A 22,217-nucleotide genomic window follows, 5' to 3' on the forward strand; every position below is an offset into this window, starting at 1 on the left:
CACCCCCCTCTTGAGAGTATACCTTAGTTTTCATCACCTTTATACAACTTACGTCGAGGGCCAAGAATGGAAGCAAAAAAAAATCAACATATTCATTTTCACAATGTTTCCCTAGTACTTATTGTATTTTTCCTTCATTATCATACTCATTAAACTCCACTTCAACTGATCACTACTTTCCCACTCTTTTAGAAGACAATCAATCCAACTAATTTCATCAAAAAAGGTAGTACTTGTAACATACAAAGAAGCTGACACTCGTAAAGTGATGCCATAGAAGTGTTTCAAAAACATCACAAACTTTCTAAATTTTTCCCAATCAAATCAACTTGGTGTGCTATCCCTTGCCTCAAACTCAATTATAAAAAAAGGATCTTCATCCCTAAACCTGTCAAAAACTATTTCATATCTTTGAGCTGTTCCTAAAATCATATAAGTAGAATTTCATTGAGTGCTAACATCTAGGCATAACATCTTTTTGCATTATAATTTTTCAATTTCTACACAACACTTGAAATGTTTTAACATAGATGGTGAATGCCTAACATATCTAGCTGCATCCCTAACACAAGCAACTACATTCCCCATTTCTTTCAAACCATCTTGCACATCTAGGTTAATTATATGTGCAATGCATCTTATGTGAATGAATTTACCCTCTAGAATGTCCGTTCTCCAATTTTGGAATTTTTCTTTTTACATAGGAAACAACACCGTCATTTGAACTTGCATTATCTACTATCTAAATAAACACATTGTCAACATCCCATTCAAGAAAACACCTCTCAATAGCTATATCTATCTCCTCCCCTCTATGACTAGAAATTGGACAAAAGTTAAGGATTTTTTGTTTAATTTCCTGTCATAATCTATGAAGTACTATGTAGTCAAACACATAAAATTCACCTTTTTCAAGGAACTCCATGTCTCAGTTGTGAAACTAGCCATCTGAGAAGAGGTTTTCAAAAACCTTTTCAACTTTAACCTCTTTTCCATGTAAAGGTCATAACAATCCTTAGAAATTGTCCATCTTAATGGAATTCGAAAACAAGGGCATGCAACTTTCATAAGATGTTTGAACCTCATATTCTCTACAAATTTAAATGCCAATTCATCAATAATATACATATAAAATAATGCCTTTCGAATTGCTTCTTGGTCAAACTTCCATTTTGTAAGAGTTGCTTCTAAGCCCTTTACATTTTTTTTTTTAGGTTGGTTGATAATTTAGTTGTGTTTATTTTGTTTCTTCAAAATATGGATTTGAAAAAGTAAGGTGTAGTCCCAAGAGGGGGGGTGAATTGGGTTTTTAAAAATTTCTTTGAATTCTTTTAATAAATTATTTCCCAACTTATTTTCTTCTTAGCAATCACACAATGATGGTTTTGAATTTCAATTACAATATTCAGCTGAAAATCAAATTCACTTTTAAATCTTAATTGGAAAGTGTATCAATTTGATCTTGCAGCAATTTAAACCAACACACAATCAATAAATAAAAAATATCCACAAGTTACTTAAATAATATATGAATTACAGCAGTACTTCAAAATCCAATCTTTGTTGTCAATTAGGTTCCTTGATCAATGCACTTCCTTTAATCAAGGTTTCCGCAAACAATTAATCAACGTACTCCCTTTAAGGTTTCCGCAAAAGATTAATCAATGTACTCCCTTTAATTAAAGTTTCCTCAATCTCAATATCAATTTAGTTTCCTATACTTAAAAAAATAACCACGTAATTTATATATGCATAAAATTATAGAGTGAGGGAAGAGAGTGAGACCGAGTTTTTACGAGGTTCGGCTATACCCACCTACGTCCTCGCCTTACACACACCACTTAAGGATTCCACTATAACACTCCTTTTCGGGTGGAGCAAATCATTACAACACTCCTTCAATAGGTTGGAGCCCTCCTCTCCAAGCGATACTCCATGCTCGGTACAACAATTCAACAGCCCCGGACCATCAAGAATACAAGAAAACAAGAATAATTTCTTGCGTACAAGAATTACTCTCAAACAGAGCAGATTAGTACAAGATATAATATAGCTAATCAATACTTCACTGTAAATATCAATGAAGAATAGAATTGAAGCTCAAAGAGAATATCACCGGGATCTTTCTTTGATTGATTCAAAACTTAGAAGTTGTGCTTGTAGATCGGTGAACAATAACTTAGTAATTCTCAGAAAATCTCAACAAGTAGATGTGTGCAAGAAGGTTTTGAGAGAGTGTGAGCAATATAGGCTTGAAATCAGATTTTCAATTCTTGGTATTCAATTTGATTTGAGAAATCATGTATTTATAAAGTTAAAAAGTCATATTTTCATGTTGCCTAAGTTACGTAGAGTGTTTCCCAAGTTTTGACAAAGTTTGGGGTACAAGCAACTCATTTTGGAAACATTTAAACGCTATTTTAAACTAGCTGTTTCGAAGGTCAATCACTTGAACTCATCGGGGTCAGTCGCCTGATCTTTAAATACAATGTAATTTCAAGGTCAGAACAGGGTCAGTCGCCTGAACTCATAGGGGTCAGTCGCTTGAGCCTATATTGTTTTCCAAATTTAATTCAACAAAATTGTCAGTCGCCTGAACAGTTAAAACACTATTTTTAAACTTTAATTCTAAAAACTCTTGCCAACTTGTTTTGATACTTTAGAAAGATATTTTCAAGGGTTTTCAAAATAAGATCTCCAAGTCCATGAATAACCCTAATGAGCTTCAAAGCTATCATTTTGATATTTAAATGAAGTATTTATGTAATGACCTGGCCCTTTATACAGACCAGCATCGTTAACCCAAATACAAAATACCTGTACCTGTTCAAGATACGTAGACAACCCGCCCTAAACAGGGACATACGGGTGTAAATTATACATAATTACAATGTAAATGTTGCAGAAAAATATAAACATTCATTGGAATTTCTGCTAGACTTACATCAGAGTTTGCTATTATATCCTCAAGTACATAAATTCAGACATAAAATATAACCTATTATTACAACCCTCCAAAAAAGAACTTCATCTGAGTTTAATACATGATTTGAATGCTTACGTATGCTAAACCAAAAATAATCCCCCAGGTCCCTCTAGCTATGAGAACCGACGACCTGATGGACCTAAAAACAAAGGTTGTATAATGGGATGAGACACTTCTCAGTAAGGAAGAAGGTATTACAACAGTGTGTGACTGCATATATGCATACTCTCATAAAAATTCATACATATGGAGCATTTCTTTATAATATTGTAACATATAAAATTTATCTACACATTCAAGTATTTAAATCATGCATATGAATATTAGAACAGCTACCAGCTTGGTATGACAAGTTTGCCTGTTTACCCCCGTGGCACGGGTTGTGCACTGATACTTCTGACAATGTCCTGTTCGTACAAACAATGTCGAGCATCTTCTATACTCTGACCGCCCCTTGGTTTATTTTTACCAGCAGTTTACTAACTCCACGTAGGTCGACTATCTTAAGTACCCACACTGATCCCTCATGTGTGGTTGCACTGTACTGCCAGCATCGGATCCATGCTTGTAATAGTTTAGAGTATTTTTCAACCCCATCACTGCAGTTTTTTTTTCAACTTCTTTTGGTAGCAAGCTGTGGTTCCATATATCATATATACAATTTATAATGAAAATATAATAACCTGTGCCATTCACTATTTTCACAAATTCAGATAATACATCAGGTATAAATTGACAAATATCCTCTCGGTTTACCCTTTTCACATATACAATTCGGTGTATGACCGGCATCTGTTTTCCACATTTTCAGTATAGTAAAGTGGAACTCCAGTTCCCATATCTCATATACATAGTATAGAAAATTCATACATTTCCATTTCAACATATATCACACGAGTTTAATCCAAAAATCCGCTAAATGATAAAGAGTTCAGTAAACAACATTTAAATGAAAAAGTAAAGGATTCAAGCATCTCCTACTACAGCATACATGCAAATACGTGATTTTCGTAAAATTTGGAGATCATACGCCAAAATCCTCGTTTTTACCAAAAATCGTAAAATCATAAAACCGGCATTTCTACTCTGTGGAATTTAGCAAATAAGCAATTAAATCATACATATAAGTATAAACTAACTTCTTAGCGGTTTAGTTTTCCAAAAATGTTGTTGCAATCAAATTCCCCTTACCTTAAACTTGAAAAGAAACTACGTAAGAAAATGATCCAAACCGACAACCCAAGATCCTCAAAACCTAAAAACCACAGAACATAATCCTATTATAATCTCGACTACTATCCAAATATTCAATCGAAATCGAAATCAGATCCTTACCTCGATTTTTGGGAAAACCCAAAAATCTTCGAAAGAACGATCCAATCCGCTAAAGTTGTAGAACTTCCTCCTCTGAACCCCGCAGGAACTTCCATTTTTAGAAACGGACGTCAAATGACAAAGAATCTTAGAGAGAGAGAGAGAGAGAGAGAGAGAGAATTTTCGCTGGTTTAGAGAGAGAGAGAGAAAGAGAGCTTTTGGAGAAACTTAGCTTCTAAGCAACCAAAATGGATATTTATAGAGCCTTTGACCGAGTCAAACTCGTCGATGAGTCAGCGTCTTCATCGATGAATCAGCCACACAGCTCTTCGACGAAGCCATTCCTTCGTTGCCGAGCCCAATTCCGGATATTTCTTTTACCCGCTCGGTATTTGCTTGTCAATGAGGCTTTGAATTTCATCGACGAGGCTTTGAAGGACTTCGTCAATGAACGTGACTCCTTCATCTACAAACCCAACTTACTACGGTTTTGGGTCTCTACAATCTCCCTTCCTTATAAGAATTTCGTCCTCGAAATTTACTAACCATTGTTAAACATAATCTTTTCTTATAATTTTACTCTACAAAAGAGTCGACAGTCACCTACAAAGCGTCTTCGGCCCAAATTCATTACACATCCTCACATATGGCAGAGGAATACCGTGGTTACAAAAAGATACATCAGAAGATTACATACACATACAAAACTCTCTCGAAGATCATACCATTTAATCTATACCATCTACACTACTATGTACCTATGTACTATCAAATAACTACGGGTACTTCTAGTGTATTTCAGACTCTAATTCAAATGAAACTTCTTCCACTGCATGGTTACCCCATAACACCTTCACGAGAGGTATTTCCTTAGTCCATAACTACTGCACCTTCCGATCCAATACCTGCACTGGTACTTCCTCATACGATAAGGCATCACTGATCTCTAGAGGTTCGTAACTCAGTACCTGTAATGAATCTGGTACATGCTTCCTCAATACCAACACGTGAAATACATTATGGACTATGGATAGTGCTAGAGGTAGAGCCACTCGATAAGCAGTTGAACATATCCTTTCAAGGATCTCAAAAGGCCCAATATACCGAGGACTTAGCTTCCCCTTCTTCCCGAACCTCATCACCCCTTTCATCGGAGTAATTCTCAGGAATACCATATCTGTAACAACCCGAAGATTAATGATATTTAAATAAAAAAAGGGAGGGAAATGGGAACAGAAATAGAAGGAGGCAGCAGACTTCGTCGACGAACGCTTCGTTTTTGTCGACGACATTGCATTTTGGATATGATAACCGAAGGAATTTTCTAATGGCCTCGTCGACTAATACAGGGGATTCGTTGACGAGGGTACAAGAGGGTTTGCATTCATCGATGACATTGTATTTTGGATATGATAACCCAAGGAATTTTCTAATGCCTCATCAACGAACACAGGGGATTCGTCGATGAGGCTACAAGAGGGTCTCGTCAACGAGGGCATGTTTCGTCGACGAGAAAATACCGAGAGAATGTTTTGGGCGATTCTGAATTTCATTGACAAAGGGGGGAGTTCGTCAACAAATTTCCTATTAGACTCGTTGACGAGATGACGTGGCTCGTCAACGAAGGCCGCAATATAAATAGCCCTAAACTTGGTTTAATCGTAGAAATTCGACGGAAAACTTCCCCTCTCTCTCTCTCTCTCTCTCTCTCCTACGGTCTCTCCTCCATCTCACTTCGATTTCGGCCCTGTCAGTCACCGGATCGACGATCTGAGGCCACCACGACGTTCCTGCGAAGTTCTCTCCAAGTTTACTGGAACGGATCATCGGTGGAATCGAGTTGAATTTCTTCCCAGAATTAGGGTAAGGTCTTTTAGTCAGTTTTTGACCTTCTGGCAGCTGTAGGAAATGGAGACAAAGTAATAATGATATTTTGTTCTGACAAATGTTGTTTTCAGGGTGCTAAGTAGGAAGCCCTGCAGGTGTTGGACCAATATACAGTAGGGGCTTTTCAATAGTCAGGTAAGGGAAACATGTTATGCTAGGCAACCATATATGATTTCAGTATGAATTATATGATATGCTTGTATTAACTATTTATTCAAACTATATATACATTTTTCAGAGCCTGGTAATATTAATATTTACTTATGTGGCTTGAGTTGATAACAGAAATAGTATTATATTTATAGAATTTTTGAATACCAAGTTTATAGTTATTAACAGAAATACCATGATATTTGCATGTTTATAGAATGACAAATTTTTCAGTGTACAGTATACTTAGAAATAAGCATTTTCAGTAATTTCAGAATAACACGTTTATCAGTACCATAACGCCCCAATATACAGATATTCAGACAGCAGTTCAGTTATACAGAAATCAAATTTTCAGTCAGTTTATTTAGAATTTTAGATAAATTCTATGAGGTTATGGTTATTTTAGAAATCACAGTAAAAACAGTATATTACAGATATCAGTTAACTATATAGTATCAGACCTTAATGGATCAGACAGCAGAGCACGATACCGTAGTTGCAGATATTCAATTCAGAGTGCAACCACTTTACTTAGACAGTAAGTGGTACGAGATCGATCGTGCCCACGTCGGGATAGGCTCTCCATCAGATATGGATTGAGGGGGCCGATTAGGCTGTCGGAGTTCAGTTGACTTACCCTGGTCAGCCAGCCAAGATAGGTCTCGCCTTTAGGCTGCACAATCCTGTCATGAGGGGTTAAATCATGACATACAACCATCCCAGGAAATTTTCTCAAATATTATGAGTACTATCAGACTTTCAAAAATAGTAGTATTAATATGAAAAGTAATTTCATATAGATTGACATGTTCAGTTATGTAGTTAATGATTTTATTATACGTTATGTAATATCAGCACTTTTGGATTCAATTATTCATATTATTCTTAAATCATATTATTTATATAGAAATATAACTCAGTAGCTACACACTAGTAATAGCATGTTTCGTCTTACTGAGCGTTGGCTCATCCCAATGTTAAATTATTTTTCAGGTGTACCAACTAGGCGAGCGGAGCAGGCTCACAGGTAAAGGGGTTTTTGTACTGCCCTTCTTGAGAGTGAGTATTTTTCGGTAGCATGTTTTTGTAAACCCTTGGTATCAGTAAGGGTAGTTTCGGGAAAACAGTGATGATTGTATATTGTGGGTTGGTTTGACACTCTGGTATTGTATTATGTGTGGTTTTATTTTATATGATTAGCCTTCCGCTGTTTAGGTTAATGATTAAATTTAAAACTAGGGAAAAAGATTTTATTTTATTAGCAGGTCGTTTCAATATCTCCTACCTCAAAGTCCAACTCTCGTCGACGAGTGTCAGCATAACTCTTCTATCGACTCTGAGCTGCTTTGATTCTTTCCCTAATTAACTCGACCTTTGCAGAGGTCTGTTGAACCAGTTCTGGACCTAATATCCACTGCTCACCTACCTAATCCTAGTACAATGAAAATCGACATCGACGACCATACAAAGTCTCATAAGGTGCCATCTCTATGCTCGTCTAGTAACTGTTGTTATACGCAAATTCAACAAGCGGTAAATATCATATCCAACTATCACCGAAATCCAATACACAAGCCCGCAACATATCCTCTAACGTCTGAATAGTCCTCTCCGACTGTCCATTCGTCTATGGGTGAAAAGACGTAGTGAATGTCAGTCGTGATCCCAAGGCATCCTATAACCTCTTCCAGAAACGAGATGTAAAACGCGAATCCCAATCTGAAATAATAAAAATAAGGACACCAAGGAGTCGTACCACCTCCTACACATAAAGTTCTGCCAGCCTATTTAGAGAGTAGCTGACTCTGATTAGACTGAAATGTACAGTCTTCGTCAGTCGATCCACCATAACCCATATGGCATTCTGCCCATGCACTGCCGCAGGTAAACTCGTCACAAAATCCATCGAGACGTGTCCCCATTTCCACTCAGGGATATCGAGTGGCTGAAGTTGTCCTACTGGCCTCTGATGTTCCGCTTTGATCCGCTGACATGTCAGACACTGCTCTACAAAACAGGCGATCTCTCTTTCCATGTTGGACCACCAGAAAGATTCCCAAAAATCCCATTACATTTTCTTACTACCAGGATGTACAGTGTAGAGTGAACGATGTGCCTCCTCCAGAATAACCCGTTTAATTGCAGCATCATTCGGTAAACAAAGTCTGCCACGAAATCTCAATATCCCATCGCTAGAGACACTGAAATCCGGCTTCGACCCCTTCTGAATTCCTTCCATAACCTCAAACAACTCGGGATCCTCCTTTTGCGCCACACGAATCCTATCCTGCAAGGTTGGCTGTACCACCAAGCTAGCAAGGACATCCTAATCGTTTCCTTCTCCCACCTCCAAACTCAACCTCTTAAAGTCCATACAGATCTGATGCTGAACCTCCACTACTGAGACTAACGCATCAATAGACTTCCGACTCATAGCATCAGCTACCATATTAGCCTTTCCTGGGTGATAGCTAATAATATAGTTGTAGTCTTTAATCAACTCAAGCCATCTGCGTTGTCTCATGTTGAGCTCCTTCTGGGTGAAAAAGTATTTAAGACTTTTATGGTCGGTAAAAATTTCACACCTTTTACCGTATAGGTAGCGCCTCCAAATTTTTAGTGCAAATACTACTGCTGCTAATTCCAAATCATGCATAGGGTAGTTCTTCTCATATTCTTTGAGTTGACGAGAAGTGTAAGCAACTACCTTGCCCTGCTGCATTAAAACACAACCCAGACCCTTTTTCGAAGCATCACTATAAACAACAAAGCCACCATCACTGGATGGAAAAGTCAGAACTGGAGCAGTGACCAGTCACCATTTCAGCTCCTGGAAACTCAGCTCACACTCATCCGTCCAATCATACCTCACGTTATTCCGCGTGAGTCTCGTCAAAGGACCTGCTAAACTGCAGAACCCTTCCACAAACCGAAGGTAGTAACCTATAAGACCTAGAAAACTTCTGACCTCCTGAACATTCTTCGATCTTACCCAGTCCACCACTGCTTCAATCTTACTCGGGTCCACGGATACACCTTCTTTAGACACCACGTGCCCCAAAAATGCAATTTGTTCCAACTAGAACTCGCACTTCTTCAGTTTAGCATACAACCTCTTATCCCTAAGCATTTGCAATACCAGTCTCAAATGAACTTCATGCTCTGCAGCACTCCTAGAATACACTAGGATATCATCGATAAATACCACGACGAACTGGTCTAGATATTCATGAAAGACCCTGTTCATCAAATCCATAAATGTTGTAGGTCCATTAGTCAAACCAAAAGGCATAACCATAAATTCAAATTGGCCATTACGGGTTTGAAATGCAATTTTCGAGACGTCCTCCACTTTCACTTTCAACTGATGATACCCAGACCGTAGGTCAATCTTGGAGAAGACATGTGTTCCCTGGAGCTAATCAAACAAATCATTAGTCCTGGGTAACGAATACTTGTTCTTTATCGTCACCTTATTCAGTTCTCGGTAGTCAATGCACATCCCCATCGACCCATCATTCTTTTTCACAAATAACACTGGTGCTCCCTAAGGAGAAACACTGGGTCGAATGTACCCCTTGTCTAGCAGCTCCTGAAGTTGGTCTTTCAACTCTCTTAAATTAGCTGGAGCCATACGATACGGAGCTTTCGATATCAGCATCATACCTAGAGCTAATTCTATGGCAAATTCCACCTCACAGTCTGGAGGTAAACCTGGCAAGTCCTCTGGAAACACATCAGGGAACTCGCACACTACAGCAATCATCTCCAGTTTATTTTTTTTTTTGCTGGTGTGTCTTTCACAAACGCCAGATACCCTTGGCACTCCCTAAGGAGTAGCCTCCTATTTTGCATAGCAGAAAGGATCCGTGGTGCAGAATGCACACATGACCCTAAAAACTGAAATGTTTGCTCTCCAGGCAGTCTGAACAACACCTCCCTCCTGTGGCAGTCGATACTGGCATAACTGGATGCCAACCAGTCCATCCCAAAGATGATATCAAAGTCAAACATGTCATACACCACGAGGTCGATAGGTAGTATCCTTCCTTGAATTTCGACCAGAAAGTTACGGACTACACAGCTACATTCAACTGTAAACCTAGATGGCGTAGCCACTATCAGTTCATAATCTAACCATTGCACCCCTAATCCACACAGTTTAACAAATCCGCGGGAAATAAAAGAACGTGTTGCCCTAGAATCAAATAATACTACAGATTTATGAGAAAGCATGTAAATGATACCTGTAACAACATCGCCAGCGTTCTCAGCATCGGCTGGAGTTAGAGAATACACCCTCGCCTGGGCCGTACCCCCTTGCTGACCACCACGTTGTGCTTGAGTATTTCCGCTGTATGGTTACTACGAGATTCCACTGTTACCCCACATCTGACAGTCTCTTATCTGATGTCCTTGCCTACCACACCGCATACAGGCCCTTGTAGACAACCAACACTGCCCATGGTGTTTCTTATCACACAAACGGCAACGTTGAATACGTGCGGTGCTTTGGAATGTACCACCACTGTTCTTCTTCCAGTTACCCTATCCTGCCCTAGATAAAGAATTAGGAGGCGCTGGCCTTTTGTTCGAGACCTGAACCTCTGTGCCCTCTAGCAAACACTCCTCTACTACCGTGGCTTTGTCAACCAACGTAACAAAGTACTACAACTGCAAGATCGTCGTCTACTTACGGATCTCCTTCCTTAGACCACTCTGAAATTTCCAGGCCTTCTTCGCTTCATTCGGTATCACAAATGGAGCAAATTGGGACAACTCCTGGAATTTGGCAGCGTACTACTGCACTGTCAGCGACTCCTGCGTCAGATTCATGAATTCCTCCATCTTCGCGTTTCTAACCGTGGCCGAAAAATAACGTTCAAAGAAAAGCTCTACCAAGCCCACGTCAACGCTACTAGTATCGATCTGTGCTCCTCCATCTTCTTTATAGACACCCACCATCTCTCAGCCTCTTCTACCAACTTGAACTTAGCAAAGGTGACTTTCTGCCTCTCAGTGCAGTTCAAAACATCCAGGATCTTCTCGATCTCCTAGATCCAATTCTCAGCACGAACTGGATATGCACTGCCCACAAAAACCAAGGGCTTCAACCTAGTGAACTGCTCAATGGAGCAACCCAACTCAGTCATAAAATGATCTTGTCCCCTATTCGTTCGCACTACCTCGGCCATAAGATGCTATGCAAACTCCCACAATACACTAGTAGAGTCGTTACTAGCCTCAAGGTTGGCACCCTCACTACTACTATCTCCCAAGTTGGTAGTAATATCCCTGGATTCCATCCTGAAAATAATTATGAGAATTCATTAGAAAGGTAATAGCCTAAGAATCGACTGGTACTATCATGTTATAAACTCAATCCCTTGAATTCATATTCTCGATATTGACATACTCCATTAATTTGGCATTATCATTCTAACTCGAATTCCGCCCCTCTACTAGGAAACGAAATCTTTGATGGATTGCCGTGATTTTATGAACATTTTGACTGATCTAGAAAAATACAGAAGTCTATCAATGAATTTCTATGTCAAGATATACAAGGCAAAACCAATGTCTTATCCTTGTCCTATACTCCGGTATATTCTAAACTACAGAACTAACAACTCCTAAGTTTTGAACATATCCCTAACCAGACAGCATGCATCAAAACACACTTCCGACTGGTTAAGGGCTCTGATACAAACTGTAACGACCCAGCCCTTTATACAGACCAGCTCCGTTAACCCAAATACAAAATACTTGTACTTGTTCAAGATACGTAGACAACCCGCCCTAAACAGGGTCATACGAGTGTAAACCGTACATAATTACAATGTAAATATTGCGAAAAAACATTAACATTCATTGGGATTTCTACTAGACTTATACCAGAGTTTACTATTACATCCTCAAGTACATAAATTCAGACATAAAATATAACTTGTTATTACAACCCTCCAAAAAGGAACTTCATCTAAGTTTAATGCATGATTTGAACGCTTACGTAAGCTAAACTAAAAACAATCCCCCAGGTCCCTCTAGCTACAAGGACCGACGACTTGATGGACCTGAAAACAAAGGTTGCATAATGGGGTGAGACACCTTTTTCCTTAAGTGTCTGACCCCATTATACAGCCTTTGTTTTCAAGTCCATCAGGTCATCGGTCCTTGTAGCTAGAGGGACCTAGGGGATTGTTTTTAGTTTAGCTTACGTAAGTGTTCAAATCATGTATTAAACTTAGATGAAGTTCCTTTTTGGAGGGTTGTAATAACAAGTTATATTTTATGTCTGAATTTATGTACTTGAGGATATAATAGTAAACTCTGGTATAACTCTAATAGAAATCCCAATGAATATTTATGTTTTTCCGCAACATTTACATTGTAATTATGTACGGTTTACACCAGTATGTCCCTATTTAGGGTTGTTTGTTCACGTATCTTGAACAGGTACATGTATTTTGTATTTGGGTTAACGGTGCTGGTCTGTATAAAGGGTCGGGTCGTTACAACTTACACAAGACTTCCTTAAGATTTTAAAACTTTCTAAACTTGAAGTCTTCTCGTGTATCTTTTTCTTTGAGTCCATTTTGTCTTAAGCTTCAATATCCTTTAAGTTTTCATAAGGCTTGTTTGTCTTTGTCCCTTTAAGCTTCCTTTTGATCTCTTGTTGTTTGGAGTATGAACATTTAATGACACTTGTGATCTTGAACTCATGATACTTGAACTTTTGAACTTTATATACTTGATTTCTTGAAATATTATCACTTAAACGACAACATGTTAAATTTACCTTTATTTGTTTTCATCAAAATGAGATTCGAAAGCCATGTTAAGCCAACGGGATTTTGTGAAAATCTAACCATATGATATCTAAGAGTGCTCATACCATTTTTTTTAGGATCAACGCAGTAATTAATATGACAATAATGACACATACCCTTAGTTTCATCGAACTCAGTCACAAATTAAGTGAAGTAATCTTACCCTTCAGATCTTGATCTCATTCTCTTCCTCATTTTTTTATTAGATTTAGTGGGATGATTAGTACCACTCTCACTTGTCATTCTTGGATTTGAAGGTTGAGGTTGGGAAGCCCCTTGTGTAGTTTTTGCATCCTCCAACACCTCCACCTCCATAGGCAAGTTATTACTCATTTTTCCTTTAATATTTTTGAAAAAAAAACAAAAAAAATAAAGCACAATCATAAATAAGAACTCTCAAATGGGTTAAAACAAATTCAAATTCAAATTGACTTAGCTGCACAAAGTCTAATGACAAAGAAGAGTGCAAAGTACAATCACTATGGATGTTATATAATATTATCTTAAACAAACAACCATGCTGCAAACAAAATTTCTTTGCCTTTACATCAAATTTATGACTTGGAATAGTTGAATTTTTTCTATCTTGAATTACTAGAAAAATAAAAACTGCTAAAATAATTGAGAAAGAGGACATCCACAGTGATGGCCAAAAAAGTGCAAAAAGAAAAAAAAAAAAACACACACACACACACACACACACAAAATCATGTCCCTAATCAAATGAATAGATAAACATTAATCATTAAAAATATGTGAGACCAAACCGCCTAGAAAATAACATAAAATACACACCATCATGATAACCTTTCATCTTTATGCCTTTCGGAACCTTTAAAAGTAATTAAAGAGAGCCTCTAAGAAAGTTGGGCACACTTAATACTTCTAAAACTAATCGAAAATGTTATCCCATAAATTCCAAGTGACAAATCAGTGAAGTAATAGATGAGTATGAGACTTGTCATTTGCCTTTAAAGCCTTGTAAGTCCTTTAAACTCGCAATAGATTGTTTAACTCAATAAGAATGATAATTCATACAAAAAAACCTTGATTGTAGTTGATATTTTCAGGTTTTTGCAAACACTTAGTAAGAGAAAAATGATATGGAGAATAAAGCAAATGAGAATAAAAAATTTACGAGAAAATAAGGCAAAGGCATCCAAAGTCCAGATGCTAACATCCACTTCATACGAAGGCCGAAAAGAATCTAACAAATTAAGAAGCAAAGAAAGCTCTTTTGTACCCCATGTCATTGAGATCCATGCAAAATTGAAAACCTAATAAAAACAATCCTTATAAAAAGGAATTAAGCACAAAAAAAATAATATTCTCCAACCCAAAAATTAAGTCAAAAATGAATCCAAGACCCACTCCTCATCTTATACTCAATATAGAGAAAGAAAATGGGTGAAATCCATGATATGAATCTCCACTAGTTTTGATGAGAAACTCTATCCCAGCATTATCATCCCAAATATTCTCTTGCAAGCTAAGTTAGCACTAGAGATCTTGACTGCAAAAATGCTAAAAAAAAAAAAAAATTTATCTTCCTAATGGGAAAGATTGTAGCCACTTTTGTGCAAGGATGGATGCTAAATTCTTGAGACAACTCCCTTGAACTCATCCATAACTACACAAAGAATGGAAGAATTTAAAACAAACCCTTGTTGTACTAGAAATTCTCTAGATTATCACAATTCACAGCACTCTTCTTTGTCATTGGACTTAGTGCAACAACTAAACAACAATCATTGTTCACACGAATCACAAAAAATTCAAAACACTACTAAAATATACTTGAAATTTTTCATCAAACTAAGATAACAAATATTAAAACATCTAGAAACAAAATATCAGCAGAGGATTCACAAATCACAACTACCAATTCTTAGGCTATCCATATGCAACTAAGATTAATTGTATAAAATGTAGAAATGGCATAAATCTCAAATCTAATGACTTAGTAACAACTTGAGACTCTGAGAGGCGAGGGCCACAATGAGGGCTAGGGTGACGATCATGGCAAGGGCTAAGGCAACGGCATGGTGATGGCTAGGGCGATAACAAGGGGCCAAGCACGAGGTGATTCAAACTCTTGAAGTCTCTACTCTCCAACTCAAAGCCAATTAGTCGAACGGTGGGATGGAAGTTTGGATTTGGAGTAGGGGTGAGCACAATGGACTAACGAAGCACGCTACGAACTGTGAAGTGCGAACCTATTACCTAGTGCTCGAGGGTCGGAGGTTGGCTAGTTGGTGCGCTCGCTGACTCGCTAGAGGGCGGAGGCTGGTTGGTCAACGATCAGCGTGGAGGCTCTCTAGAGCTAGATGGTTGGACACTGGAGGGTGGAAGGCCTAGAGGCTCAAAGTCTCAAAGACTCAATGGACACTGGATAACTGGAAGCTAGAAATGGGAACCTTAATTCCTAAAATCCCAAAGGCAAAGTGTGGAGTCGGTGGACTGTGGAAGATATATCGAGTACTGGGTTGGGTAGGCAAGTAATCGGTTCAGTTAACCAGGCTAAAGTGTTAACTATTAAATAGTATATATATATATATATATATATATATATATATATATATAATTTAATTATTAATTAATTATATAATTTGATTAAATCAGTTAATCAAAATTTAATTTCCCCATAATTGAATCGAAAACCGAAAAATCAATTTTACCCTTAATTTAAAATCAAATTGAATCGACCGAATTTGGTCAGTAATTTCGAGCAATTCGGTTTTCACTGAATTATAGATACCCCTACTTGTGACAATGCAATTGAAATTGATGTTCTTGGGATGCTCCGAGAGACCAGTTTTGATTGCCTATCATAGCTCTTTTCTTAATTGTAAGTTGCAAATTGTTTATTTTATACTTTTGACGAAGCATGGGTATAAATTCATCAACCAACAATGCATCTATAGTTGGCTAGTTGACCTTGCAATGCTAAGATTCATAGCTGGAGATGGACAATGTGACAACCAAGTAAAGAAATGAATATAAATAACAAAAGTTTTGTCGTCATTACAAATGAATATTAATTCATCCCTTTAACTTCTTCACATTCACCAAAAGATAGAAAAAGGTATCCATAAATTATTTAAGAAAATTATTGGGCATCCATAAATTTTACTCTTATCGATCCACATACCCAATCCACATTCTTCCTAATTTTGGTGGCCGTAAATCTTGTAACACGATCATTACTGAAACAAGTGACTCCATTTAACTCTTTTAAGTATCTACTAATAATATTTCTCTCTTACCTCTCATAGAAAAACTCTTTAAATGTCTATGGTAAATACCACCAACCTTCACATAGCCTATATATTGGGGTTTGGGGCTGTCCCAATTTAACCAATCCCTTCACATACATCTCTGAAATTGCGAAACACAGAAAACATGGAAGGAAAAACCAACCATACCAAGAGGAAGAAGGGTGGATTGATCACCATGCCCTTCATCTTTGGTATCTATTACCTATTTTCCCACCTTCTTCTTCTTCTTCTTCTTCTTCTTTTATACATAGAATCTTTGATTCTGTGATTTTGATTTTGTATTGTAATTTTGATGCAGCAAATGAGGTCTGTGAGAAGCTGGCGGTGGTGGGTTTCAGCACAAACATGATAAGCTACTTAACCGAGCAGATTCACATGCCACTTACCCAAGCAGCGAACACCCTCACCAACTTCGGCGGCACCGCTAGCCTCACCCCTCTTCTCGGCGCCTTCGTCGCCGACGCCTACGCCGGCCGCTTCTGGACCCTCACCGTCGCCTCCATCATCTACCAAATAGTAATCATCTCTTCCCCTCCCCATTCCCTTTTCCCTTTTAGTTTTTCCGAGTTACGAGAGCCCGAAAAATTATGTGTAACTGTCGGTTTCTTACTACATCAATACACCAAGTATATACTAAAAAATAAATCCGAAGTATCTAGTTAATTCATGATCGGCTGATTTGGGTCGACCCGTCATATATTCTAAAAAATGATGTTTTTTTTAAATAAAATTTGAGCTTTAAATTTTAAATTTTATTTTATTTTTTTGGTGTTGGGGTAATGCAATGAACAGGGAATGATAAGCTTGACAGTATCGGCAGTGCTACCACGGCTGAGGCCGCCGCCGTGCAAGGGCAACCAAGTGTGCGAGGAAGCGGACAGCGGCCAGCTTGCAGTCCTGTACGTGTCCCTGCTGCTCACCGCACTCGGGTCGGGTGGGATCCGACCCTGCGTGGTGGCGTTCGGGGCGGACCAGTTCGACGAGTCCGACCCCAGCCAGAAAACCAAGACGTGGAACTTCTTCAACTGGTACTACTTCTGCATGGGAGCGTCCATTCTGGTGGCCGTCACCGTGATAGTCTACATCCAGGACAACGTCGGGTGGGGCTGGGGTCTCGGAGTTCCGGCCGTCATGATGTTTATATCCATCATTGTGTTTGTTCTCGGGTACCCGCTTTACCGGAACTTGGACCCGGCCGGGAGTCCGTTTACCCGGTTGCTGCAGGTGATGGTTGCCGCGTACCGGAAGAGGAAACTGCCCTCGGTTTCGGATCCGAAAGCGCTGTACGAGAATGAGGAGCTGGATGCCTCCATTTCTGCAGCTGGAAAGCTTCTTCATAGTGAGCAACTGAAGTAAGTGATTTATTTTTATTTTTATTTTTTTTCTTTGATAATGGGTACTCCAATCATCATCATCGTTTCACTTATGGCACCAAATTCGAAGCATGAAAGTCGTGCCCTTATTTTAATTATTTAATTATTTCAAAATATATTTTTTTAATTAATCCAGAATGTGCATCTCCGCATCACCGGCGGGGAGCTGATAAGATTAACACAGTAGTGGGAAGACAGCTCGACGAACCTTATTTTTATATTATATAATGGTGGCCATCTAAAGCATTTAAAATTATAGAGATAATAAATGAACAAATCCACTTGAAAATATAATTATTGATGTCGAAATTTGTTTAGGAACTTATGCCAAATATTGTCTGATTCGACTTTTAGGCTTTGCCATTTTTTAAAACGATCTTATATGAAGCAAAATCTTATAAGTTTTGTTGATTAAATAATGTGACTTTCCAAGCGTTCATATATTATTATTTAATAGAAAATTTCTATTTGTCACAAGTCTATGCACACCCTATCTAACATTAGTTTGCTATCACTCGCGCCCGTGACAAACAATATTGTTATTAAAATTATAATTCTTGAGATTAAACTTGTAAGAGTATGCCATAGCATGTATTTACCGGGTCACGAGCAACTAGGAGAAATTATACAGAGGACTTTCATCTCTACGTGTCCGTATGCCTGTATTTTAAATATTAGACATGTTACTAATTGATCTTACATTCATTAATATTAGAGAACTCACTTTCAAATAAGTGTATAATTTAAGAAATAGACACATGGACGCGGGAAGGGGAGGTCCCCTATCTAATTTTTCAGTAAGTAGGTAGTCATATTATTGGGCATAATAAGGAATCCATTCTTTTATTTTTGGTCTCTATTGATATAAATTTTTCTTTCGAATGCAAGGGAAAGAATTTGGGATGAAAGATAAGTTTAATGAGAAAAAAATCTCTCCCTCGTCTAATCTTGGTAACATGAATTTATTTTCAACCAAAATTTATGAGTGAATGATTTAATCATACTTACTAAGGCATGAGGCAGTAATGGACAGGGGGTGGGGACTTCTCAATTAATTCCCATCCCTCACTCCATAAGATAATTCACATTATAATTGTCACTCATCGTTGAAAAAATGACAATCTTCCGAATAAAAAAAGGACAAGAAAAGTCCTTGCTCTATAAATTAACATTGCATTTGATAGTGGTCGTTTTGATCATGAATTAGATTTATATTGTATAAAAAAATTATATTGAGTTTATTTTATATTAAACTCAAATTATGAAATTCGTTCTTTCAAATATTATGTTAATTTTCATAGGATAGTTCTTTTATTATGATAACGGCAAGTTTCGGAGTGAGCTATTAGGATGTTCCTAATTTAACTACTTACAATATATTTAGATTTTTATTTAAGTATTAGTAAATACCCATGGCAAGGGTTGTTAATTTCGATAGTTACCCAAGAAGTAGCCAACCGATTTATCCTTACGCGTCTCGATCATTTTAAATACATATATATATATATATATATATAAATATATATATATATTAATAATTTATTTTTAAGCATAGAGAGTGTATGTGTAAGCGCACATGCATTTTTTCTTTTTTTTGGGCTTCTACACATTGTAAAGCCCATACCCAATAGATGTTAAAATAGTCCAATAAAATAATTATTCTCAAATATGTGAGCCCGCAATAGGAAATTAAAATTTCCTAACATCTTAATCTGCTTTATAACATAAAATCTCTTTAATTAATTAAGTTTTTTTCACTTTTTCTAGAAGATTAAAGTGGCTTGAAATGCTTTGAAACCTAGCCACACATGCATATTATTATTAGCCTACTATCACAGTCACACACGGCCAAAATACTCGGAGATAAACCTGAATTCAAATAAAATATAATTGAAATCAAACTAATTAACAAATACTAATAAGTCAAACTTAATGAGTGACTTATGAGCTGATGGATTGATAGATGGTATTATCAATAAGTTAAATATTTTGTCCAAGGTCACAGGTTTAATTTTCTCTTGAGGCATTACGCCGGTGAATTACCTAAAGCGCGTTAATAGGTAGGCAGCTCTCACCTCTGAGTTCGATGCCGCACCATAATGTCTAATGTGGCGCGATAATGACTAAAGTCCCCGAATTATCAACAAAAAAAAAAAAAAAAAGTTAAATATTTTTTCATTGGTTTGAACAATTTGCATAAGATCGATGGATACAATCACACATTGGGAACTCACCAAGCACCGCATACTAGTTGCTATTATAGGGAAGCCAGCTTTAAGCTAAACAACAAAAAGCCCGTGCATGCCTTCGTCTCTATATATCTAGCTATATAGCTATTGTACATTTTATGAATGAAGTCATCCCCACATGCACCGCACCATACCTCAGCCAGCAGCATCCGTCGTAAAGTGCCGTCTTTTCAATTATTTCTGTGGATACTATTCCAAGTATGAATCGCCTTGTTTGCTTGCTCAACATATCCGGCCATTAATCCCGTCATATATATTATTCAGTCCCTTCTTATATATATATATTATTCAGTCCGTGGGCTAGTCTAAAGCTATATATATGTATGTATTAGTGCTAAACTTTTTTTATTTTAGAATAATTTTTTAACCAAACCGAACCCTTCTTATTATTTTATAATATTTAATTATGTTTTTAATTTAATAATAATAATAATAATAGTAATAAATTTTAAGAATAGATAGGTGTAATATTCAGTCAAGCCAAACTCTACTATATATTACAGTCAAGCCACGAAGAAATAGAAAATGCTTTATTAAGAAAAATTTTACAGGTTCTTTTTAAGATCTAGCTACTTCTCATATTTTACAAGTATTGCGTTATTTAAAATATTATTTGATTGCATTGTCATGATCAGTGCACAAGAAAAATGTGAATTTAAAAGACAACAATACATAAATTTAATCATCCCCCATGCTAACTGTACTTGTAAAAAAATTGCATGCATGCACGCATTGCTCATAACCACTGCATGTACTGATCCGATCCTGCAGGTTCCTGGACAAGGCAGCCATCGTGACCGGAGAAGACAACCCGAGATCATCACCCTCCCTAGACCCCAACCTCTGGAGGCTGAACACCGTCCACCGCGTCGAAGAACTCAAGACCGTCATCCGCATGGGCCCCATCTGGGCCTCCGGCATCCTCCTCATCACCGCCTACGCCCAGCAGAGCACCTTCTCCCTCCAGCAGGCCAAGACAATGGACCGCCACCTCACCCCCTCCTTCCAGATCCCCGCAGGCTCCATGGCCGTCTTCACCATGCTCTCCATGCTCACTACCATCGCCCTCTACGACCGCCTCCTCATCCGCCTCGCTCGCCGCCTCACCGGCCTCGATCGCGGCATCACCTTCCTCCAGCGCATGGGCGTCGGCTTCGTCATCTCAATCTTCGCCACCCTTGTCGCCGGCTTCGTCGAAGTCCACCGCAAGCGCGTCGCTGCCGCCCACGGCCTCCTCCAGCACCCCCACGCCGTCGTCCCCATGTCCGTCCTCTGGCTCGTCCCGCAGTACGGCCTCCACGGGATAGCCGAGGCCTTCATGTCCATCGGCCACCTCGAGTTCTTCTACGACCAGGCGCCAGAAAGCATGAGGAGCACCGCCATGGCGCTCTTCTGGACGGCGATCTCCGCCGGGAATTACGTCAGCACGCTGCTGGTTTTGATGGTGCGCAAGTTCAGTGCGGGTCCGGGCGGATCCAACTGGCTGCCCGATAATAATTTGAACAAGGGGAAGTTGGAGTACTTTTACTGGCTGATAACGTTGTTGCAACTGATCAATTTCTTCTACTATTTGTGTTGTGCAAAGTTTTATACATTCAAGCCAGTTCAGGTACATGGGGCGGACGATGGTCAAAGTTCAGAAGGAGGCAAGGTGGAGCTGGCCAGCAGGGTTTAGGGTTTAGGAGAGAGTTTTTGTTAAACAATTAACCTTAGTTTACCCGCGCATTGTACTCAGACCTAGCTAGCACGTTTAACTCTTGAACAAATTATACAGGGACCTCCCCTCCACTTGTCCACGTATATATTTCCTTAATTATGCCCTTGCTAATAATGGGTCTTCTTTGATATTAATAAATGCAAAATCAATTTGTGACCTGTCTAACAAGGAAATAGGGAAATAGGTACACGAACACGTGAAGAAGAGGTTCCCTTTATAATTTCTCTTAACTCTTGTGGATAGTCTCGTAAAGAATAACAAAAAAGGTGGAGTATGTAACTTCAATATCTATGTACGTAAGCTCAGTTTTATTAAGTCCAGTTTATAATAGTAGATCATCAATTTACACTACAAAAAAATCTGATTTTTAGTAATGAAAGTATTAGTGACGGTTTGAAATTCGTCACTAAAAGTGTATATTAGTGACGGT

At 38.2% G+C, this 22,217-nt stretch overlaps 1 protein-coding gene across 1 annotated transcript; it reads left to right on the forward strand.

Moving 5' to 3' along the window:
* The first annotated feature begins 16,406 nt into the window (after positions 1-16,406).
* LOC131153065 (protein NRT1/ PTR FAMILY 3.1) lies at positions 16,407-21,945 on the forward strand. Its single transcript, XM_058105098.1, has 4 exons — positions 16,407-16,639; positions 16,747-16,964; positions 17,241-17,800; positions 20,842-21,945. The coding sequence occupies exons 1-4, from the start codon at positions 16,573-16,575 to the stop codon at positions 21,743-21,745; spliced, it is 1,749 nt and encodes a 582-aa protein (XP_057961081.1). The 5' UTR covers positions 16,407-16,572; the 3' UTR covers positions 21,746-21,945.
* The last annotated feature ends 272 nt before the right edge of the window (positions 21,946-22,217 follow it).

Source organism: Malania oleifera, chromosome 4 (genome assembly GCF_029873635.1).
Source record: "Malania oleifera isolate guangnan ecotype guangnan chromosome 4, ASM2987363v1, whole genome shotgun sequence".
In the NCBI taxonomy this organism is placed as follows: Eukaryota; Viridiplantae; Streptophyta; class Magnoliopsida; order Santalales; family Ximeniaceae; genus Malania; species Malania oleifera.